This window comes from Coenobita brevimanus, chromosome 92 (genome assembly GCF_032717465.1).
Source record: "Coenobita brevimanus isolate Jiangsu-jjx chromosome 92, ASM3271746v2, whole genome shotgun sequence".
Lineage (NCBI taxonomy): Eukaryota > Metazoa > Arthropoda > Malacostraca > Decapoda > Coenobitidae > Coenobita > Coenobita brevimanus.
This window is the reverse complement of record NC_137045.1, coordinates 33,222,828-33,248,624: the sequence shown is the minus strand read 5'-3', so window position 1 is coordinate 33,248,624 and position 25,797 is coordinate 33,222,828. Positions and strand designations below refer to the sequence as shown.

At 44.3% G+C, this 25,797-nt stretch overlaps 1 protein-coding gene across 1 annotated transcript in view; it reads left to right on the top strand.

Annotated features, from left to right (window-relative positions):
* Positions 1 to 25,797, top strand: part of LOC145412189 (FGGY carbohydrate kinase domain-containing protein) — a 176,354-nt gene that overhangs the window by 125,023 nt on the left and 25,534 nt on the right. Inside the window, exon 9 of the mRNA XM_080282118.1 lies at positions 8,892 to 9,042. Coding sequence (XP_080138244.1) covers positions 8,892 to 9,042 — 151 coding nt within the window. The remainder of the gene's footprint in view (positions 1 to 8,891; positions 9,043 to 25,797) is intronic.

Sequence of the window (25,797 nt, the reverse complement as noted above, 5' to 3'; positions counted from 1 at the left end):
TGTACGCTAGACACTAAACTGCTAAGTTGCTAAACCGCTAAACCCCTTGACGGTATTGGCCAGTTGAGCTGAAAACAATCCCGTGAATGCTTTGTGTTTTTGAACTTGCGTGTTTTAATATCTGCTGCATATATACACTCACAAAATATCACAAAAGTAACTGACCTAATTAGGGTTACTGAATTTCCATACGTGACGAAAGTCTGTTTTGATGACTTGGCAGTTTCACTAGCCAGCATCTCTCCAGCATGATTGCTTTGCTAGTTAGTGAATGGATGGCAAGCAAAGTGGTCATGATTGCCTTTCAGAAGGTTAGCAGACAGTTCACCAGTGAGCACGTTAGCTTGCTAGAGTAGGGTGTACGCTAGACACTAAACTGCTAAGTTGCTAAACCGCTAAACCCCTTGACGGTATTGGCCAGTTGAGCTGAAAACAAACCGTGAATGCTTTGTGTTTTTGAACTTGCGTGTTTTAATATCTGCTGCATATATACACTCACAAAATGTCACAAAAGTAACTGACCTAATTAGGGTTACTGTATTTCCATACGTGACGAAAGTCTGTTTTGATGACTTGGCAGTTTCACTAGCCAGCATCTCTCCAGTATGATTGCTTTGCTCGTTAGTGAATGGATGGCAAGCAAAGTGGTCATGATTGCCTTTCAGAAGGTTAGCAGACAGTTCACCAGTGGTCATGTACGTTAGCTTGCTGGAATAGTGCGGATGCTAAACTGTTAAATTGCTAAACCGCTAAATATCTTCACGATGTTAGCCAGTTGAGCTGTAAACAAACCCGCGAAAGTTTTATGTGTTTCTGATCTCAGGTGTTTCTTAAATCTGCTGCATATACACACTAGTGTATATTATTTTTAAAAATAAAATCAAGTCTGCATACTGTAGAAAACACCTGTGGTTGCTAAGCATTGAGATGATCATCTTTATAAGAGTTTCTTCTCAGTGAAGCCTAACTAACCTGCCTTAGTCTAACGTGCAGGACGCATGGGGATATTTTAAGGTAACTTTGAGACAAAAAAGTGCGTCTTATATGCCGCGAAATACGGTAGATAGATAGATTATTATTATTACTATTATTGTTGTCATTGTTGTTTTATTATTATCACCCAGTGCATGAAATAAGTACAGTATGTACTGTAGATGATTTGTCATTTCCAGTGTTACATGTTGGGGTGAGATGTTGTTAAAGAGAAGCTAGTAATGTTTCTGTGGTGATTGTTATATGTGCCAAGTTGAATAATGTGGCTCAGTCACTTAATGACAGAGGTGTTGTGTGTTAGCACTGGCTGCCATGTAGAATTATGTGCCCACCCAGGTGAAGCTAACTCATATCCTTACAAAAGAGGAGTTGCTCATTCCCACACTTGACAACTTGGGCGTTAGAGTTGGAGAACAGCATGATTTGTTGGTTGGTTGGTTAGTTGGCTTGGCTGATTGGCTGGTTGATTGGTTTTGACTTAGTTTGTTAAGTTGGTTGGTTGTGGCAGGTGTGCAAATGCTGGATGGTCATGGGACAGGGAAGGCTTGACCCTTCAGGAGGTGGTGATGGATGTCATCTGGGGCCCAGAACATTTGGTGTGCCATGAAACAGAGAACAGGAGACAGGATGCAGTCCAGGATGCAATAGGGGGTGAAAGATGTACAGCAGTTGGTTTATTGGCATTTGTTTAAAAAGGGGGGGAGGGGAATTCTGTATTATATCACCACATTATGTGCTCAGTAATCTCTCAGCAGTGATTTATAATGGCAATGCAAGTGTACTTTGGTGTTACAGTTAACCCTTTAACCGCGGGCTTGTTTTGCTTTTTCTTGCATCTCCCACGGGCATATTCGCGCTCCGATAGACTCTCTAAAAATATTTGCCAAAAATCAGTTATTAGTCCTAGAATATTAAAATCATATATACTTATGGCACATACCTTCAGCTTTCTCCTGGGGTGTTTGTTGAGCCTTCGTCGAGTACCGTAGGACTTGTGGATACCTCTGAAGTTGGGTAACAAAGTCTCCACTTTACACTTCCCGACAACCCGTAATATGATTACCACAGTCAGATATTATCACTAGAAACACTATTCTGTGATTCAAATAGTTTGGAATCCATACTCCAAAAAAAAAAACACTGTGTAAGCAATGAAAATTACGAGGGCGTATGACCTTCCCACTTGCGCTAGTTCACTGCTGGTGTTCTGTCATTTATTATTCATAAAAACACTCATAGTTTATATTTCTATTACTATATAACACTTATATATATCTACAGTCTTTATCCATAAGTTTCCTTCATTAATAGTAGTTTGTTGTCATTGTAGGCATTCAATTTCTTTCAGTAAAATACGTAGCATTCACTTTCTCGTCCTGTATACTAGCATTGAGAGTGAATGTCACTTTCACCTTCACTCTCATAGTATTCATACATGCTAGAGTGAAACTTTCACTTTCATTACTCCTAGGGTATATGCTCCTATTCTTATAATACTACTCATTTACATTTCTATTTACGTTCTCTATTTTATTTACGTTATTTACATTTCTATTTTATTTATACTGTTATGCACTGTCACTTGAAGTAACTTATAAAACTATTTTCCACTGTTCACGTATATTTACATTCATTGCTTTCACTTGCTGTTTACACATTATTTACACATTATTTACAATTCCACTTGCACTGTTTTACTCAATAAAAAGATCGTAGTCACTCTCTATCAATTGTCAGCCCTTTACCTCTTTCCACACGAGGTTTAGTAGGGGTAAAGGTCACAGGGCCCTTTGCATGGGGCTAAAAAGGGACGGATATTAGCAGGAGCGAATCAGACATACCCTCACTTTGAAAGATGACAGTGAACTGATAGTGGTGGCCTCCTGCCGCCTGGCTAGGGTGAGTGCAATACTACCAACTTTAGCCTTCTGAGACCTGCTAATATATAGCAATGAAATGATTGGCAGGAAACCAAGACAATACATAATAAATTAGGTAGTTCCAGGTGAATGTAAATATCACTTAGGCTTCTCCCTTCCCTCCTTATATGTATATTTATTACAAAAATAGATTATACGGCATATTTCAAGGGGAAATAAACAGCGAAAATTAGCGAACGAGTGCATGTGAGGTGTTGTCAGGTGATAATTAGCCAATTCCAGGTGTATGGCACTATCACTTACCTTATTCTTTTTCGTATATATTATTTGGTATAAGAATAGGGCATAGGGCTTATTTCAATGGATGAAATTAGTGGACAATTCCAGGGAAGATTTACTTAGCGTAGAATACAGTGTGGTGGCCTGCAATAATTAGGTAGTTCCAGGTGAATGTAAATATCACTTAGGCTTCTCCCTTCCTTTCTTATATATATTTTTATTATGAATATAGATTATACGGCATATTTCAAGGGGAAATAAACAGCGAAAATTAGTGAATGAGTGCACGTGAGGTGTTGTCAGGTGATAATTAGCCAATTCTAGGTGTATGGCACTCTCACTTACCTTATTTCTTTCTTGTATATATTATTTGGTATAAGAATAGGGCATAGGGCTTATTTCAATGGATGAAATCAGTGAAAAATTCCAGGGAAGATTTACTTAGCGTAGCATGGCCGGGCAGGCGAGAGGATAGGGTAATGGAGGGGAGGTAGGGAGGGGAGTCAAGAACAGGGAGAAATGGCTAAATTGTCAACAATGGATGGGAGTACAGATGAGATTAGGAGTGCTGACTATTGTTGGACATTGGCAGTACTGATAGATGATACAAGCCACCACTTGAAAGCCCGGTCGAATTCAAAATAACACAGAATCTCAAAAGTGACGCTCCGCGGTATCATCCCTTGCTCCCAAGCGTCACGGAAGTGACGCCTCGCTGTTAAGGGGTTAATTATGGACTTAAGGTAGGGTGATTTAGGACTTGGGTTGTGTCAGGTAATGTCTTATAAAGAGTAGCCCAGTTGAACCCATGTTATAATACCCATGACTTATGATAATTCAGTTGTTGTATTGAGTGTATGGTTGGAGACAATAGTTCGACTTAATATTTCATCTTTTCATCTCTTCACTTTCCTCTGTTGGGTAATAGTTTTAAACTCGGAGAGACTTGCTGTTTTCTTTGCCCATACCTGTAGATGATTCTCTTTGATAAAATGCATTAGGAAGGAAGGTGAGGGACGTGCCTTAGGTCTGAGGTAGTTATAGTAGAATGACAGGCAAACTTTTATCCCTGCCTCTGTACTTTGGACAAAAATCCTGAGTACAAAGCAGACGCAGTGGAAGTTTGTAGTAGACAAACTCTTGGCCTTGACTGTATTGGTAGTATAAACACTCCTGTTATGAAATACAGGTCTCCCTCGTTTTACGCTGTATCGTTTTACGATATTTCGCATTTACGATCCTTCTCCTTTAGTACCAAGTGTTCATTTTATGGTTGAGCTCCCTTGCATTTACGATTGGGCATGTGGAAATCCCGCACTCACAGGCAGATCAGCTGAGAGTTGCGTGGCATACCCGCCCCACCCACACAGTTTCCCTCACTTTTACCAGTCTCACCCGCATGCTCGTTCAGCGTACAACCTTTGTGCGTCTGTGTGCATCAGTGCCCAGGATATTACTATTTTTCCTGTTCTTCATGTTTTGCACCCCTAGTGCCACCACCGTGATGTCTTGTAAACCCCCTGCAACATCTGGTGCTGGTGATATGAAGCCAAAGAAACCAAGAACGTCCTTAACCCCTGAGTCTAAACGTAATATTGTGAAGCAACACGAAGCAGGTGAGGGGGCAAACTCCATCACTTGTTCCATGAGTCTTGCACAGTCGACTGTATCGACTGTTATAAAGAATGCTGTCATCATTAAGAAAGCTGGGGAGACGAGCATAACTCTCATGGCCAAGATGCTGACTCGCCAACGGGAACCCATCTATGAGGAGATGGAGCGGCTGCTTAAGCTTTGGATAGATGACCAGATTCGACGCCCCATGCCCCAATCCACCTCCCTTGTGACTACCAATGTCTATTTGGGATGACCTGTGCAAGAAGGGCTACAAGGTTAAGGAGGGAACATTATTCACTGCAAGTAAAGGCTGGTTTGAATGTTTCAAGAATAGGGCATGCCTACACAACATTAAGATGACTGGTGAGGCTGCTAGTTCCCACAAGCCTGCTGCCAACGCTTTCAAGCCAGCCCTTTTGAAGCAGATAGAGGAAGGTGGATATTCCTTTAAACAAGTTATAAATTTCAACGAGACTGACCTATACTGGAAAAAATGCCCTCTAGGACATTTATTTCCCAGGAAGAAAAAACAGCACCAGTGTTTAAGGTGTCAAAAGATAGGCTGACGCTACTGCTGGGTGGCAGTGCAGCTGGCGACCTTAAGCTGCAGCCTATGCTCATCTATCACTCTGAAAATCCCAGGGCACTTAAAGGACTAATCAAAGCTTATTTGCCTGTGATTTGGAAGTTGAACAGAAAGGGATGGATGACCTCAGCACTCAACCAAAGTTATGTTGTTGATTATTTATCTCCCAGGCTTCGTCAGTATGCATCAGAAAATAATCTTGACAACCGTTTTTTGCTGCTGTTAGACAATGCACCTAGCCATCCATCTGTCATGCAAGACTGGACAGATAATATAGAGGTGATATTCCTGCCACCCAACACTACTGCATTAATTCAGCCAATGGACCAAGGCATAAGCTCTGCATTCAAGGCCTACTACCAACGTCACACCATGTTGCAACTTTTCGCTGCCACCGACACCCCAGACAAGCCAAGCATAAAGGAATTCTGGGCAAAATACAACATCAAGAAGGCCATTGATAACATAGATGCAGCATGGAAGGAGGTGACACAGAAGGCCATGAATGGGAGTTGGAGAAAGATCTGGGAGGAGTGTGTGGCAGACTTCACTGGCTTCCCTGACTTGCAAGCAGTATGGAAGGATACTGTGAGGATTTCACACCATGCAGGGTTCAAGGAGGTGGATGAGGACGACATCCAGCAGTTGTTGGACTTGCGTGATGAACCTCTGTCAAATGAGGACCTCATGCAGCTGCAACAGGAGAGGGCCTTTACTGAACAGGACGATGAGGATGAGGACAAGGATCCACAATGGGGCCTTGATGTAAAAACACTTTGAGAGGCATTTGAGAACATAGAGAGGGGCATGGAACTTCTCAGGGAACGTGACTGCAACCCAGCCTGGAGTGCAACAGCTACACATGGTGTGGATCAAGCCCTAAAAGTTTACAAGGAGATGTACGAGGCCAGGAGGAGGCTGGCAAAGCAAACAACGATTTTCAGCTTCTTCAAACCCACTGCTAGTCCATCTGCTTCTCCTACCACTGAGTCATCCATCCCTGCCACCCAAACCTCCACCACCTCTCATTCTCCTGAGTCATCCATCCCTGCCATCCAAACCTCCACCACCCCTGCTTCCTCCCTCTCCACCTCTTGTGTTGACGAATGATGGGCTTTGGCCCAGGATGTCTCCTAGCCTCGGAGGAGACATTAAGGCATTACGTGTACGTCCTCCAGCCTCGGGGGGGACCGACTAAGGGTGGACGGAGCTACAGTACAGTCGGAGGATACATAACAGTACAGTACAGTACTGCTGTATTTCATGTTGTTTTTGCTATTTCATATCTTTATGTTTGCAAATGTACATACATATGTGATTCAAATGAACTACAATACATAAAACATCATCATTATTATTGCATATTAGATCACTTTTATGGGTCTTGGGTTCCTTATACACAAGTCCAGGAACACATCCCTATTTTTCCCATTAAACCTTAATTTCGCTTTATGATATTTCGGTTTACAATTGCCTTTCTAGGAACGCATACCAATCGTAAAACAAGGGAGACCTGTAGTGTCACTACTGTTTGCATTAACATCTACACTTATAACATCTTGCTGACTCCCTCATTTAGCCTCTTCATTTGGATGATGTATATATTTCCTTTTTTTTTTTTCTCAACCTTCAGACATTTAACTCAGGAAAGCTGTCTTGTACTATCTATTCTATCTCTATTGCCAGACACTTCAATCCTGTTCTGGGTGGCCACAAACAAATCGCCTCCACGTTGCCCTGTCCCTCACCATTTCACTGCCCTGCTCCCAACTCACCCCCCTTTTTCATATGCCTCTCCACTCCATCCCTCCATCTCATCCTTGGCCTCCCCCTCCCTCTCCCCTCCTCCACCTCACTCTCATACACTCTCTTCGTCAGTCTTCCACCCTCCATCCTCTCCACATGGCCAAACCACCTCAGTGTATTCCACCTAATGCTTCCTATCACATCCACATCCACACCACAACACTCCTTTATATCCTCATATGTCAGCCTGTCTCTCCATGTGACTCCACAGACTCCTGTTAAATAACTCATTTCCACTGCTCTCGCTCTTGACTTGTGTCCCTCCAACAACGTCCAAGCTTCACTTCCATACGTTAGAGTTGGTATCACAATACTGTCATGTAGTAACTTTTTCACTTCCATGCTCACTTCCCTGTTTCTTATGACTGCTTTCAAGGAACCAGCAACCTTTCTTCCTTGCTGTACTCTTGCAAGCACTTCACCCTCCAAACCTCCATCCTTACTCATCACACTACCCAAGTACTTAAACGTACTCACATTTTCCAATTCCTCACCATCCAACCTCGCCGTACATTCACTGACATCACCTCTCTCAAAGACCATCACTTTACTCTTCCCTACATTCACCTTTAGATTCCGTTTCTTACACACTCTCCCAAACTCATCCACCAAGCCTTGCAGCTCCCCTTCGTCTTCACCCAACAACACAATATCATCTGCAAACAACAGTACAGGGAGTTTCCAAACACTACCCTCTCTCACCAGGGCCACTCCAACATCCACTACCCTGCCTTGTACCTCTTTTATTACCCCATCCATGTACAGATTGAACAACCATGGAGACATGACACATCCCTGTTTCAACCCAACCTTCAAAGAGAAAAATTCACTCAGTTCACCATCCACACGCACTGCAGCCATAGGACCATCATACATACGCTTCACAGCATTCAACAACTTCCCATCTACTCCATATATTCTTAATACTTTCCACAATCCTTGTCTATCCACCCTGTCATATGCTTTCTCCATATCCATGAAAGCCACATACAACTTCTTTCCCTTCTCTAGAAACTTCTCCACTAAAGATCTGAGAATGAATATCTGATCTACACACCCTCTTCCCTTCCTAAAGCCTCCCTGTTCTTCTCCAACTAATTCCTCTGTTCTTTTTCTAACTCTGTCTGTAAGTATCCTACCATACACTTTTCCCATTATACCAAGAAGACAAATGCCCCTATGATTACCACACACTTCTTTTTCCCCTTTTCCTTTGTACAAGGGAATAATTATACCTGACTTCCAATCCTCCGGGACTCTACCTTCCTGAGAGGTTTAACTAGGGTTTATCTAACCCTTCCAGTTCAAAAAATGTTTCCTTAGCTAAAGAAAGTAATCTCTAAGTAGCAACATTAGTGTGAAAATATATGTAATAGAAGTGAAGGGGTTAAAGTTGATTTGCATTAGGCTTGTCCTTCCACTGGGTAATCTGTCAGTAGTTCTCTTTGTGTGTAGTGATGATGATGACGATGATGATGATGATGATGATGATGATTTGTTTTCTCAGTTTGTGTTTCTCTTTGCCTGTGATCTCAGTTCTTTGAAATGCAGTGTATCTAAGTATCTCAAAGTACATGGATCTTGACTTTGACTATCTGTGTTTAATGTTAATGGGGAGAACAACTTTTTTCTTTTTCTTTTTGACTGAAAGCCTTTGATCCTTTCTTTTTTGCTTTAATAAAAAAGATATATGCAGTTTCTTTCATTATTGAAGGTGTTTTTGTTTACAGGAGTGTGTATGAGTGGTTGGAAGGTGAGGTATTGAGGATATGTCAGCACGAGGATGTAGCCAACCCTGCCTTCCTAACCAACGATCTACACGTGTACCCAGACTTCCACGGCAACAGGTCACCTCTGGCTGACCCCACTATGAAGGGCATGGTTGGTGATGCTGATGGTCATAAGCTGAAATCTTAAGTCGCAAAGTGGAATACAGACCCATAATTTTTGATGATCATTTATGGAATGCCTTTGGTTATTATATATGGTCAGCCTGCATCCCATACCACAAAGTGCAGTTAGCAGTAGCACATGAAGGCCAGATATGTTGCATCATTGTCAAGTACTAAAAAAATTGTCAAAATTTAGGATCTGTATCTTACGGCTTGATTTCAGGTTTAAACAGATGACCCTCTCTCTTGCTTGTACCATTGTATTACAACAGCAGCTACAAGGATGTATATTTAATTTTGTTCCTCATACTTCCAGACTGTTGTAACAACTCAGTGACATGGTTGATGATGCTTTCTGTCACTTTAACTTATTCAATGACATTTAAGTTTTCCTGTATTCTTGGTGATTTCCAGACAATTGCATTCATCTTAGTGGAGATAACCTGTAGTGGAGGGATTAATGAAGGCTGTAACTAGCCCATCTAAATCAAGTGGTGTAGTCTTTCATAAAGATCATCTGGAGATAGCAAGGACAAAATATAACATTGTTTCATTTATAAAGGCTCCAACATGCCTGCATACTTCAGCCTTGGTCACTTATGGTGACTCTCCATGCTGCTGAGTCTCTGGCAGCCTCCCTATTCAGCCCCCTATCCCTGGAGTCACACTCTGTGACTTTGTTCCAGGTCTTTTGTGGTCTGCCTCTCACAACCGTACCCCCAACATTCACACTTCTCACATTCTGCACCTAATTGTCATCCCCCATCCTCTCCACATGTCCAGACCATCTCAGTCTCTCCTCATCACAACACCAATACTCTCCAGTTCCATCCATCCATCCTCTTAACTCTTCCATCGTAAACCTAGTCCCCTCAGACATCCATTCAAAGATGCATAACACATCCACCTAATCATTGTCATTTCTGTATGTTTGAGCCTGTCAATATCCTCTTCCTTTACTGCCCAGATCTCACTGCCATACAGCATTACACTCCTAACACATGCAGCAGGAAAAGATTCCTTAACACGGAGAAAGAAGAGCCCTCTCAATGTCAGGGGAGGCAACAGCTCTGTCAGCTTCTTCCAACCACTCCTCACTCTAGCCCCACTTTCAACACAGAACATGTCTCCCAAGTAACAAAACTCTTCCATACACTCAGGAGACCCACCAGCAAGATCTATCCTATCATGCCTGACAATCTCCACATGCTTTCCTCAATACACCTCACACATGAAATCAGCATTATCTGGCAGTCTACCTCTAATGTCACAACATCTCTTATGCACCCACTTATCACAAACACTACAAAAGATGGAATTATTCCCCACACCCTTGTGGCAAACTGTACATGGCCACTTTACCACTTGTGTGACAGTACCACCACTAATTCTAGTTACCATCACCTTTGTTTTATTTACATTTACTCTCCTGCCCTTTTACCCCATATCGCTTTCTAAATCTTTCCTCTGCCTTCCGTTCATTCTCTGCAATCAACAACAAATCATTGTCATACAACATCTCCGACTCGAGTCCATTTCTGAAGTCAAATGAGAGGCCTTCAAGTACCATGATAAACAACAAGGGGCTCAAGGCTGACCCCTGATGCACACCAACATTCATGGAAAACTCATTATTCAAATCTTCATTCACTCACCTTGTTGCACGTGCACACATACATGGCCATAACAACTCTAACCAGCCACTCCTTGATTCTAAGCTTTCTCAGTGTCCACTTCACCATCTCTCTAGGGACTTTGTCAAAGGCCTTCTCCAAATCAACAAAAAGCACAGATCCCTTTTCTTTCCTGTATAGTTTTCCTGAAGTCATAGAACAATGAATATGGCAGCAGTGGTCCCTTTGCCTCGTATAAACCCAAACTGCATCTCATCATCATTCACTCACCCTTATACCATCTAAAACTCTCTCCATTACCTTCATTATCTGGTCCAAAAGTTTTATGCCTCTATAATTTCCTCTTACCAGAGCATCATCCTTCCCATTGTATACATTTACAGTCATACTCTTCAGTTACACTCATATATAATCATATTTATCAAGTCAGTAACTAACCCTACTGCTGTATCTCCTGAGGCCTTCAGTATTTCAGCAGTCAACCCGGACACATCTGCTGCCATCCCCTCCTGCATACTGCCTATTGCCCTGCTCACATTAAAAGCATCAATCAAAGGTCAAGGGCCAAACATTGGATCCACTGACTACAAACCTTCCCTGTTCCAGTCAAACTCCTCATTCACCAGTTGGTTATAATGCTGTCTCCAGGCATCGTTGATACCATCATGGTTCTCACTTGATATAGTGCTGCTTTTGGTGCTGCCTATTCCTCTCTTCCATCCTTCCTCTTCAGTCTTTCTTTCCTTCACTCTTTCCTCTTTCTTCTGCCCACAGGTGATTTACACTCCTTCTTCTGTCTTTCTTCCCTTCATTCTTTCCTCTTCCTTCTCCTTATGGGTAACTTTGCACTGAGTGACAAGCCAAATGGTTTCCTGTATACCAGGAAACCATTTACTACACTGGGTGGTAACCATGTAACCAGATTATGACACCTGGTGGTTAGTGGGTTATTAAGGCGCTCCAGTCAGATTAAGCCTGTGTAGGTTTATATCCAAGGGGTGGTTGGGGTTTATTGCTCACATAATGCCACTCAGGGATGAGTGAGGTTGGTCACTCTTATCTTAAATGTCAGGATCAACTTGCCTAGCCGTTAGTTCCTACGCTCCTCATGGGGCAACATAGGATTTGATAATGAATGGATGGATGAATTCTCTTCCTTTTCATCATCATTCTTCACACACTGCACACCTGTGATAGCCCTGTTTTCCCTGGTCATCTGATTTGCCACCTTGAATATCATATTCTTCCTTTCAGCACTATTTAGGTTAGCTAGTAAAAACCTCTGGGACGATTTTGCCCTGTATACCTTTTGACACAACACTTTCCTGCACATTCATGTGATTCTTGTCTTAATAATTGCCTTCTGAAAAATCATTCTGACATGGGTCAAGGCAAAAAATCTGGAATATGTGTCACTGAAATGTTATTGAAATATGTTATTGAACTGAAGGACTTACCTACTTCATATCATTTCATTTTCATTTCATTTTTGTTATGTTTTAAGAGGTCTTCATTCAGCTTTGAGAGACATTTCAGCTTGAAGTGATTAGGTACAGTCTTCATTAACCTCTTCATCACCAGGGGGTTATCCTCCTGGTTAATGGTCATGTGGAGTGAATGGAGAATGAGAGACTGATTAGGAGAGTGTTTATGAGTGAGATGGAGGGGGAGACCAAAGATAAGTTGGACGGATGGAATGTAGAGGTATAGTACACGAGAGTAGGGGGAGAGGGTGAACCAAATGGTAGAGTACAGGGCAGTGTGGAGACTGGTTTGTGGTCACCTCTTATGGGATTATGGCATATGGCAATAGATAAATAGATGAGCAGTTTATTACATCAAGGGAAAAACAGTGAAACTCTCACTGGAGTGAAGGATTGAAAAGTAATCCCTCCAATATCCGACGCAATATAGCCATAGGCAGGTCCGGATAGTGGTCCTGTCCTGATATTGGGCCCCAGCTTATGGACTTTTACTCATGGACCCTAACTCAGAGAAACACCTATATAACTCCCCCTGGACATGCATAGCACCTATTTAAGACCCAAATCACACCAATAAGGCACATAAAAGACTGAAATAAATGCAAAAGAAGCTTAAAATGAGGTTTTTGAGGTAGGTTCATACAATATTCAACATTTTGGTTACTTACAAGTCCCTGGCTCCTGGACTGGTACTTATGGACCCTAACCTAGCCTAACTCAGAAAAACACCTTCCTTCTGCACATGCATAGCTCCTAACACCCTATTCACACCAATAAAGGACATTAAAGAGTGAAATGAGATGTTTGAGGTAAGTACAGTATAGTATGGAAAAAAGTACAGTATGAAACATTCTGCCTACTTACAGCAAGTCCATGGCCATCTCGATGAATAACCGCCTCCTTTCGGACTCTGACAGTAAGAAGGATTTCCTGAAGCACTTGCAGTACTCTGTTCATGAAGTCTTGCACTGAACTTAGCCATTCACACTCAGAAGTCCGTTCTCTTCATAGTGCGCACTCTTGTCTAACTTATGCTCCATTGTAACTTACTAAGTGTTGCACTCTGCACTTTAACTTTTCCCACTCTTCTAACCATTTTCTAAAGCAAAAACAAACAAGTCTATTTACGTTAAATTTAGTTCAAAAATTGTCTTTTCACTCACAACTGTAAATCCTTAACACAACACACTGTTTTTTTCACTGCACAACGCTGTAAATTCCCGTGTGGTCTAGTGGAGAAGTTCTTGCTGTTTAATCACTGTCAGAGTCCGAGAGTATCACTGGAAGGTGACCTAGGAGTGCGTCGCTGGGTCGTGGTGATGGCGTACCCACTGCATACGACTCTGAAAATAGACGCAAACTCATGTCAAGCGGTGACTCCACCATGGCTGATATGCTGGGCTGTGGCTTGGAGCATGAGGGCCTGTCTTGGGGAGGCAATGGAGTGGAGCCAGGGCTGGGCACAGCGGGGGACACGGGCCTGAAAAAACTGTCAATCGTTGATTGACGCAAGGAACGACGATTCTGACGATTGATGATGCACTGCCTGAAAGCACGCACTTCCTCCACAAGTCCCAAGGACCCCATCTCCCTGTCGCAGTCCGGGTGTTCCAGGTAGTCGAGAACGAACTCTAGGTGTTCCCGGAGTGCGCTCAGCTTGGGGATGGCTGGAGTTGTGTCATGCTGAGAGGAGTCTGCATCATCGTCGCCGTCCTCGTCGGAATCTTCAAGCTGGGTACTGACACCTGCAACTGAACATGCGATCTCGATATCAGACAATGTCTGATACCCAGGATCACCCTCGTCGTCATCCAACCACTCACGCACATCGTCCACATCAACATCATCGCCATGCGTACGTAGACGTGCATGGAAGTCATCCACGTCAAAACCTAGGAAATCGTACTCCACATCCATTCCGAGAAGCAGACGAGACCAACCATTTTCTAGAGTCATGACAGGGACTTCCTTCCATGCACTGGCCAGTTCCAAAGTCCGCTGGCCTCGCGTGTCCCGTGCCTCCCTGTGCTCGTCCTCGTCCTCAAGAACAACCATCACCTCGTCCAGGAACTTCCTTCGGTATAGGCGCTTTGTTGCCACGATCACTCCTTGGTCCATTGGTTGGATGAGAGCAGTCGTATTAGGTGGCAGAAACATGCACCTAATCCGGCCATTCTCAGCCACCAAGTCCTTGTCGCACCGGTGGGCAGGTGCATTGTGGAGGAGAAGGAGGGCCTTTACCTGGTCACGCAGGATTCCCAGTGTCTTCATCTGGTAATGTATGACCTCCTTGACGAAGTGACGGTGAAACCAGTCTTTGAAGATCTGGGCTGTAAACCATGCCTTCAAAGAATGGTACCAGACGACAGGAAGGACATCCATCACCCCACGAAGACACTGAGGCTGCTATGCACGGCCAACAATAATGGGCTTAAGCTGGTGCATGCCGTTAGCATTGGCACAACACAAAGCAGATATCCGTTCCTTGGAGAGCTTGCGGCCAGGTACACGCTTCTCCGTCTCGTCGGCTAGAGTGTTCGTTGGCAAAGAGCGATAGAATAAACCAGTTTCGTCAGCATTGTAGACTTGACCGAGACTGAGGCCCTCCCTGTCGGTCAAGCCCTTCACCTTGTGCCGAAACTCGTCAACTCCATCCTCGTTAGTGTCCAAAGCTTTGCCATGAGCCTTACGGTTTGTAAGGCCATGCCGTAACTTGAACGCGAAGAGCCAACCCTCGGATGCCTTGAAGTCTACGGTGTCGTGAAGCCTGGCGAACTTCTCATCAGCAGCCTTCAGCTCCATACCACATACCATCACACCAGCAACACGTTGCTGTTGATACCAAATCAACGTGGAGCGGTCGATTTCAGCAAACTTGGGAGTAAACATCACCTTCCTCTCCACGTTGCGTTTGCTTCTCGACGAGAAGTCAGCCGTGTACTGCATGAGTTTGTCTCAAGATCTCTTGATATCGAACAAAGTAGATTGGGCCAGGTTGAACTCGCGGAGGATGCGGGAAGAAGACCGCCCCGCATCTACTTTTTCCAATTTCTCCCGTTTCTTCTCCAGAGTCAACACCACTTTCTTCCTCTTCTCAGGTGGCGGGGCCATCATCACACACACTAATAAGAGGCACGAGAGCAGCAGGAGTGCCTGCAGCAGGTAAGGAACCACCACAAAAGCGAGCATGTGGGCAGCCATGACGACGAGCGTGCACTTGCGGCGAGAGACAGGCGGAAAGTGGGGAGGATGCAGGGGCGCTCTATCGGACGTCGGAGGAATGACGCACCACAACAAAGCTGTCCCGCGCGCCAGTTCACATTATGGGCGGGAAAAATTCGCTTCTCCCCCCCCCCCCTGTTGTAATGTAATAATAGCAGCATTTATTAATTAACCTCTTCAGTTTGATTGCATGCATTGTTTTGTTATTGCTGCTGACACTATACCATATTATTCAGCTTAAGGCATACATCTTATAGTGAAGGGGTTACAAGCAGTCTTCGTGAGCCCATTTATGCACAGTCATAATTTTCTGTGTAGGTTATTACTTTTGCAGCATCCTCCTGATGGGGTGATACAAAATTGTTTTTAGGAGTGATTTTTTTTTTTTTTAACCCAAAGATTTTTCCCAGATTTTTTTACATGACCCATATTGTAATGCTGAGTTGAATTAGGCTCGACTTCTCGTACCGATTCAACTCAACGCGGAGCGGGGTCCTCTTTCGAGACCGGAGCTAGTGCAATAAAGAGAGGTAGGACATAAAAACCTTTGGCAACACCATACACGTATATTACTTCAGTCAGACACAGGACACTTCAGTAGACATTACATCACAATATAGAGCAATACAAAAAAACCTCATCTAAAATATTGTGTATCTCGCAGGATACTAGCTTTCTAGATACTAATGACAATACAACAAATCTTAGTACTAGGAGTGCAGTAAATACCCGTGCGCGCGGAGCGCGTGAGGGGAGAGGGGGGGGTTGGTGATCCACCAGGAGGAGGTAGGGGAGACACGGAGAGTGACTTAAAACGGCGAGGAGAAAGTTATGGTAATAGTTAGAGATGCCCGATATTAGCAAGGGAGTTTAGGTGTTTTCTGTTGGCGAAGATTCTTTGACAATTAACTCTGATTCTTATTTTGACTTTAAGGGCGGGAGCAAGGAATGGAGAGAGAGTTTTTAGGAATAGTGTGTGGAGCAGGGGAATATCGTTATTACTCGCCGTCCTTGTTGTTTTGGTGGCAATAGGTTTCTCTCGGCACAACTTATTCATTACACATCTCCCCGATATGTTATGTAGACTCTCGCTTCACAACGCGTAACAAAGTCGGAACACTCGTAAATCTATTCCACCATATTACTCAGAGCTTAGCCAATAACACTCCAATAATGTTTTAGTCTTTCTTCGGGCTCTAGAGATATGTCCTTAGAAAGCTTCGGGATGACACTCGCACGTACAGTATTTTCACGAGGTTTCAACCCACCTTCTCGTCCTTCAACTGGGTATTATGTCCTGGTTGGCCCCAATGGAGATTACAAAATTACTGCACCGTACTTATTCTAAGAGAAAAGGAGTCACACTTAACCTACTTCACGATTGTTATAGGGTCACTCGTATTTCCTCATGAAGAGAAACACGGACACATCGTCGGTGATCCGGTCGGACTGAGGGCGTCGTCAGGGTGGGGCGAGCCGAGAGGGCATGGAGCGACTCGCGAGGGCGTCCTCTCACGTCCGGGGGTTTCTGAACTGGGCTCCGGTGTAAGGCCCTTAGGACTGGGGCCGAAGAGGTCTAGGAACCTCTGGGTCAGGTCCCGGCGTCGCGGGGGCGTGGTGAGGTCTCGCCCGGGTGTCCTAGGGCGGGCCGGAAGAGGCGACGGACTGCGGTCTCCCACGAGCAGGGGCGCCGTCAGGGGAGGACTGCGGCAGCGGCTGTCGCGGGGGCCCGACAGGTGGGTCTTCTCAAAGGCCACGCGTAGGGAACAGAGGCCGGGGGAAACAGGGAGGTCTCTCCGAGAATTTCCAGAGTGAGACCCCTGGAGTTCAACCTCCGGCCGTGGAGATGTCTTTCTCCTCACTATACCCTGGGAGCGACCATCGATCGTCTCTACCGGAGTGCTGAGGGAGCGACCGTTGATCGTCTCTACCTGAGCTTTAGGGGAGCGACCATTGATCGTCTCTACCTGATTTTTAGGGGAGCGACCATAGACCGTCTCTACCTGGTTTTTAGGGGAGCAACCATTGATCGTCTCTACCGGAGTGCTGAGGGAGCGACCGTTGATCATCTCTACCTGAGCTTTAAGGGAGCGACCGTTGATCGTCTCTACCTGATCTTTAGGGGAGCGACCATTGATCGTCTCTACCTGGTTTGTAGGGGAGCGACCATAGATCGTCTCTACCTTGTTTTTAGGGGAGCGACCATTGATCGTCTCTACCGGAGTGCTGAGGGAGCGACCGTTGATCGTCTCTACCTGAGCTTTAGGGGAGCGACCATTGATCGTCTCTACCTGATTTTTAGGGGAGCGACCATAGATCGTCTCTACCCGGTTTTTAGGGGAGCGACCATTGATCGTCTCTACCGGAGTGCTGAGGGAGCGACCGTTGATCGTCTCTACCTGAGCTTTAAGGGAGCGACCATTGATCGTCTCTACCTGATTTTTATGGGAGCGACCATAGATCGTCTCTACCGGAGTACTGAGGGAGCGACCGTTGATCGTCTCTACCTGAGCTTTAGGGGAGCGACCATAGATCGTCTCTACCTGAGTTTTATGGGAGCGACCATAGATCGTCTCTACCGGGGGGCCATGGGAGCGACCATTGGTCGTCTCTACCGGGGTTTTATGGGAGCGACCATAGATCGTCTCTACCGGGCTTTTATGGGAGCGACCATAGATCGTCTCTACCTTTGCACTATCAGAGCGACCGTAGATCGTCTCTACCTGAGGGGCGCTGCCTGGAGTACAGTTTCTGACTCCACCCCTAGCTAACTCGGTGATTCTGCCACACGAAGGTAGTGTCTTTCGCCTACGGTGGCGGCGGCGTGGTGGTTGAGTGTCACAAGGGCGCACGGCCCGGGCTGACGTACGCCGTTGTTGCCCGGAGTGGTGGTGGCTGGCGGCGGCTACCCCGTGGGGTCCGAGTGGGGGTGTCGGCATTCTTGAGGGCGAACTCCACTGCTCCTGGTCCGCCTCGATGTCGGGAATACTACGGTATTCTCCGGAATCTTCCGGAGTATCGTATGTGTATCTGTCAAAGCCACGCATTTCACATATCAGAATGCTTTTTTTAGAGGGTAATTTTTATGGTGTGAATCACCTGACAGTGCAGGAAAATGTAGTATCAAGTGGCCAAATTTGTTATGAGATTCACATCACCTCTGCAAGTTTGGGAATTATTATTTTTTTACTGAATAGCAGTATTGCATCAAAGTGCACAGATGAGCTAATCCATCCAATATGACAATGTTTCTTAATGTATTTTATTGCTGCTACTGCCAGAGTATTTTGTTTGCCCTTGGCAAGACTCCTGTGTTTTCCTCCAACATAATTTGTACACATGTTAGTACAGGCATCTTTCATTATTCACAGTTTCGGAATTACTGGTTATGTTTATTTTTGGGTTAAAACATCATCTCAGCAATGTCTGTCTATCTGTCTATTACCAGATGCCTCAATCCCTTTCGGAGTGGCCACAAGCAAATTGCCTCCATGTTGCCCTGTCCCCCGCCATTTCACTGCCCTCCTCCCGACTCACATCCCCCTCTCTCATATACTCTCCACCCCATCCCTCCATCTCATCCCCAGCCTCCCCCTCCCTCTTCCCCCGTCCACCTCACTCACATACACTCTCTTCATCAGTCTTTCACCCTTCAACCTCTCCACATGGCCAAACCACCTCAGTGTATTCATCCTAATGCTTCCTATCACATCCACATCTACACCACAACACTCCTTTATATCCTCATTTGTCAGCCTGTCTCTCCATGGGACTCCACAGGCTCCTCTTAAATAACTCATTTCCACTGCTCTCACTCTTGACTTGTGTCCCTCCAACAACGTCCAAGCTTCACTTCCATACGTTAGAGTTGGTATCACAATACTGTCATCTATCTATATATTGCCAGACGCCTCAATCCCGTTTGGGGTGGCCACAAACAAATCGCCTCCAAGTCGCCCTGTCCCCCGCCATTTCACTGCCCTGCTCCCAACTCACACCCCCCTCTCTCATATACCTCTCCACCCCATCCCTCCATCTCATCCTCAGCCTCCCCCTCCCTCTTCCTCCCTCCACCTCACTCACATACACTCTCTTCGTCAGTCTTTCACCTTCCATCCTCTCCACATGGCCAAACCACCTCAGTGTGTTCCTCATAACGCTTCCTATCACATCCACATCAACACCACAGTGCTCCTTTATATCCTCATTCGTCAGCCTGTCTCTTCATGTGACTCCACAGGCTCCTCTTAAATAACTCATTTCTCACTCTTGACTTGTGTCCTTCCAACAACGTCCAAGCTTCACTTCCGTACATTAGACTTGGTATCACAATACTGTCATGTAGTAACTTTCTCACTTCCATGCTCACTTCCCTGTTTCTTATCACTGCTTTCAAAGAACCAGCAACCTTTCTTCCCTGCTGTACCCTTTCAAGCACTTCACCCTCCAAACCTCCATCCTTACTCATCACACTACCCAAGTACTTAAACATACTCACATTTTCCAATTCCTCACCATCCAACCTCGCTGTACATTCACTGACTTCACCTCTCTCAAAGACCATCACTTTACTCTTCCCTACATTCACCTTTAGATTCCGTTTCTTACACACTCTCCCAAACTCATCCACCAAGCCTTGCAGCTCCCCTTCGTCTTCACGCAACAACACAGTATCATCTGCAAACAACAGAACAGGGAGTTTCCAAACACTATCCTCTCTCACCAGGGCCACTCCAACATCCACTGCCCTACCTTGTACCTCTTTTATTACCCCATCCATGTACAGATTGAACAACCATGGAGACATGACACATCCCTGTTTCAACCTAACTTTCAAAGAGAAAAATTCACTTAGTTCACCATCCACACGCACTGCAGCCTTCGCACCATCGTACATACTCTTCACAGCATTCAGCAACTTCCCATCTACTCCATATTTTCTTAACACTTTCCACAATCCTTGTCTATCCACCCTGTTTCTCCAAATCCATGAAAGCCGCATACAACTTCTTTCCCTCGTCTAGAAACTTTTCCACTAAAGATCTAAGAATGAATATCTGATCTACACAACCTCTTCCCTTACTAAAGCCTCTCTGTTCCTCTCCAACTAATTTCTCTGTTCTTTCTCTAACTCTGTCAATAAGTATCCTACCATACACTTTTCCTATTATACTAAGAAGACAAATGCTCCTATGATTACCACACACTTCTTTTTCCCCTTTTCCTTTGTACAAGGGAATAATTATACCTGACTTTCAATTCTCCGGGACTCTACCTTCCTCCCAGGCCAATCTGCACATCTTCCACATCCATTCTACTACTATCTCTCCCCCATGCTTCAGCATTTCACCACACACTCCATCAATTCCTGGGGCTTTCCCCAATTTAACTTCCTTCATTGCTTCCACAACTTCTATCCTACTGATTTCTTCCTGTCTTCTCACCTCCCTCCTTCTCCCAGCCATTCCCCAGCCACTTATACTCGCATTACTTCCATCCTCTACGTTCAGCAATTCCTTAAAGTGTTCTCTTCATCTGCTCACTTTTTCTCCCTTCTCCACTAGTAATCTACCATTTTTATCTTTCACTCCCCTGCTAACTTCACTTCCACCCTGTTTTACTCTTTTCACCTCTTTCCAGAACATTTTCTTACAGTCCCTCCACTTTACACTCAAATTCCTTCCAGATTCCTCATGCACTCTCTTCTTACTCTCTCTTACTAATCTTTTCACCTCTTTCTTTCTTTCTACATATAACACTCTCTTCCGCCTCTCAACTTCTTCCACGCCCCTATTTCTCATCCATTCATTGTATGCTTTCTTCTTTTGTGCCACAACCTGTTTCACCTCTTCAGTCCACCACGATGTTCCTTGCACCCCCCTCCGTCGTCTCTTCCTTCCACACATCACATCACATGCTGCACATATTTCTTCTGTAAATATCCTACACACACCTTCCACGTCTCCCATCTGCTCCAATTCATATTTGCCCAGTCGTTCCTCCACTTCTCTCTTATACTCTGCCTTATTCTCATCCTCTTGTAACCTTTCCACTCTCTTTGCAACTACTCCTTCCTCTCGTCTTTCCTTTCTTCTATTCCTCCATCTTACTTGAATTCTGATTCTGGCCACCACCAAGTAGTGGTCAGAAAGTCACTCCCCCAACCTCTATAAACTCTTGCATCCATTACACATCTTTGCATCCTTTCATCCACACACACATAATCAGTCATTGCCTTCCTTTCATTCAGTTCACCACCCACCCTTCTCATCACTTGCCATGTATACCTGTGGATCATTTTATGCCTTAAGAGGGTATTGGCTATCACCAACCCCCTCCCAGCACAAATGTCCACTAACGCACTCCCATTCTCATCTATCTCAGCAGGCACACCCCACTCACCAATTATTCCATCCACCTTCACATTCCCAACTTTACCATTCATATCACCAATCAAAAACACTCTCTCATTCCTTCCAAACTTTTCCATGCACACTTCTACATTTGTCCAGAACTCTTCTCTCACTCTTCTAGCACGATCTTGCGTTGGCACATACACACACACAATCTCCCACATTTGTATTCCAACTTTCAACTTTACCCACACAATCCTTGACCCAACTGATCCATACTGTCTTATGCTCCTCTTCCATCTTTTACTCACAACTATACATACTCCTTCCTTTGCCCTCTCATTCTCACCTACTCCTGCACATATACCCTATCCATACTGTCATTCTCTCACACTTTCTCCCCTCCATTTTGTTTCAGTTATTCCACATACATCCACTTTCGCACCCTCAAGCACCTGGACAATCTCTCTCTCTTTCACCTCATCATTCGCTCCCCTTACATTCCATGTACAGTTGTAACTTTTTCACTTCCATGCTCACTTCCCTGTTTCTTATCACTTCTTTCAAGGAACCAACAACCTTTCTTCCCTGCTGTACCCTTTCAAGCACTTCACCCTCCAAACCTCCATCCTTACTCATCACACTACCCAAGTACTTAAACATACTCACATTTTCCAATTCCTCACCATCCAACCTCGCTGTACATTCACTGACTTCACCTCTCTCAAAGACCATCACTTTACTCTTCCCTACATTCACCTTTAGATTCCGTTTCTTACACACTCTCCCAAACTCATCCACCAAGCCTTGCAGCTCCCCTTCATCTTCACTCAACAACACAGTATCATCTGCAAACAACAGTACAGGGAGTTTCCAAACACTACCCTCTCTCACCAGGGCCACTTCAACATCCACTACCCTACCTTGTACCTCTTTTATTACCCAATCCATGTACAGATTGAACAACCATGGAGACATGACATCCCTGTTTGAAACCCAACCTTCAAAGAGAAAAATTCACTCAGTTCACCATCCACACGCACTGCAGCCTTAGCACCATCATACATACTCTGCACAGCATTCAACAACTTCCCATCTACTCCATATATTCTTAATACTTTCCACAATCCATGTGTATCCACCCTGTCATATGCTTTCTCCAAATCCATGAAAGCCGCATACAACTTCTTTCCCTTGTCTAGAAACTTTTCCACTAAAGATCTAAGAATGAATAGCTGATCTACACAATCTCTTCCCTTCCTAAAGCCTCCCTGCACTTCTCCAACTAATTCCTCAGTTTTTTCTCTAACTCTGTCAATAAGTATCCTACCATACACTTTTCCTATTATACTAAGAAGACAAATGCCCCTATGATTACCACACACTTCTTTTTCCCCTTTTCCTTTGTACAAAGGAATAATTATACCTGACTTCCAATCCTCTGGGACTCTACCTTCCTCCCAGGCCAATCTGCACATCTTCCACATCCACTCTACTACTATCTCTCCCCCATGCTTCAGCTTTTCACCACACACTCCATCAATTCCTGGGGCATTCCCCAACTTAACTTTCTTCATTGCTTTCACAACTCGTATCCTACTGATTTCTTCCTGTCTTCTCACCTCCTTCCTTCTCTCAGCCATTCCCCAGCCACTTATATTCGCATTACTTCCATCCTCTATGTTCAACAATTCCTTAAAGTGTTCTCTCCATCTGCTCACTACTTCTCCCTTCTCCACTAGTAATCTACCATTTTTATCTTTCACTCCCCTGCTATCTTCACTTCCACCCTGTCTTACTCTCTTCACCTCTTTCCAGAACATTTTCTTACAGTCCCTCCACTTTACACTCAAATTCCTTCCAAATTCCTCATCCACTCTCTTCTTACTCTCTCTTACTAATCTTTTCACCTCTCTCTTCCTTTCTACATATAACTCTCTCTTCCGCCTCTCAACTTCTTCCACGCCCCTATTTCTCATCCATTCATTGTATGCTTTCTTCTTTTGTGCCACAGCCTGTCTCACCTCATCATTCCACCACCCCCCTCCGTCTTCTCTTCCTTCCACACACCACATCACATGCTGCACATATTTCTTCAGTGAATATCCTGCACACACCTTCCACGTCCCCCATCTGCTCCAGTTCATATTTGGCCAATCATTCCTCCACTTCTCTCTTATATTCTGCCTTTTTCTCATCCTCTTGTAACCTTTCCACTCTCCTTGCAAACACTCATTCTTCCTGTCTTTCCCTTCTTCTATTTCTCCATCTTATTTGGATCCTGATTCTGGCCACCACCTAGTAGTGGTCAGAAAGTCCACTCCCCCAACCTCTATAAGCTCTTGCATCCATTACACATCTTCACATCCTTTCATCCACACACACATGATCAGTCATTGCCTTCCTTTCATTCACTTCACCACCCACTCATCTCATCACTTGCCATGTATACCTGTGGATCATTTTATGCCTGAAGAGGGTATTGGCTATCACCAACCCCCTCCCAGCACAAATGTCCACTAACGCACTCCCATTCTTATCTGTCTCAGCAGGCACACCCCACTCACCAACTATTCCATCCACCTTCACATTCCCTACTTTTCCATTCATATCACCGATCAAAAACACTCTCTCATTCCTTCCAAACTTTTCCATGCACACTTCCACATTTGTCCAGAATTCTTCTCTCACTCTGCTTGCACGATCTTGCGTTGGCGCATACACGCACACAATCGCCCACATTTGTATTCCAACTTTCAGTCTTACCCACACAATCCTTGACCCAACTGATCCATACTCTCTTATGTTCTTCTTTCATCTTTTACTCACAACTATATACACTCCTTCTTTTGCCCTCTCATTCTCACCTACTTCTGCACATATACCCTTGTATATTAACCCCTAAACCGCGGGATTGTTTTGGCGCTTCTTGCATGTCCCACAAGAATATTCACACTCCGACAGACTTTGTAAAAATATTTGCCAAAAATCAGTTATTAGTCCTAGAATATTATAATTACATATGCATATGGCACATACCTTCAGCTTTCTCCTGGGATGTTTGTTGAGCCTTCATCGACTATCGTATGACTTGTGGAGACTTCTGAAGTTGGGTAACGAAGTCTCCACACTACACTTCCCGACACACCGTAATATGATTACCACAGCCTGATATTATCACTAGAAACAATATTCTATGATTTTCAAATAGTTTGGAATCCATACACCAAAAAAAAAAACACTGTGAAAGCATGAAAATTATGAGCTCGTACGAGCTTCCCACTTGCGCTCGTTCCCCGTCATTTATTATTCATAAACACTCTCACACTTTATATTCCTATTACACTATTACACATATATGTATATACAGTATTTATCCATAAGTTTCGTTCAGTAATAGTAGTTTATTTTCATTCTCGTTCAGTAAACTAGCGTAGAGAGCAAAGCTTTGACTGTCATTACTCCAAATATTTGTACTCATATTCTTATATTAGTAATTATTTGCATTTCTATTTTATTTACACTATGTTATACACTGTCACTTCCAATAAATAAGAGCTCCATTCCCTTGGAGCCAGGATGAACTTGGGACACTGAGCACTCGTAGTTTATCACCATTTCCTCCACTGGCTCATCACACGATTCACCAGAAAGATTATAGTCACTGTCCATCATTGTCATGGATAACTTAGCCAGTTCACGCTCCACAGCAGAGTCATTTAGTCCTTTACCCCTTCTCACACGAGGTTTAGTAGGGGTAGAGGTCACAGGGCCCTCTAGAAGCAGCGGAAATGGAGGGGCGCGATTGCTACTTGCATTCATCTCAAGAAACAACACTGACCCAAATGATGAGGCCGATATGGGGCTGCCAAGGGTTGACAACGTCAGCAAGGTGACAGCTGCTAATTTATATTCTGTGAAATGATTGGCAGGAAATTAGGTAGTTCCAGGTGAATGTAAATATCACTTAGGCTTCTCCCTTCCTTTCATATATATATTTTTATTATGAGAATAGATTATACGGCATATTTCTAGGGGAAATTACCAGGGA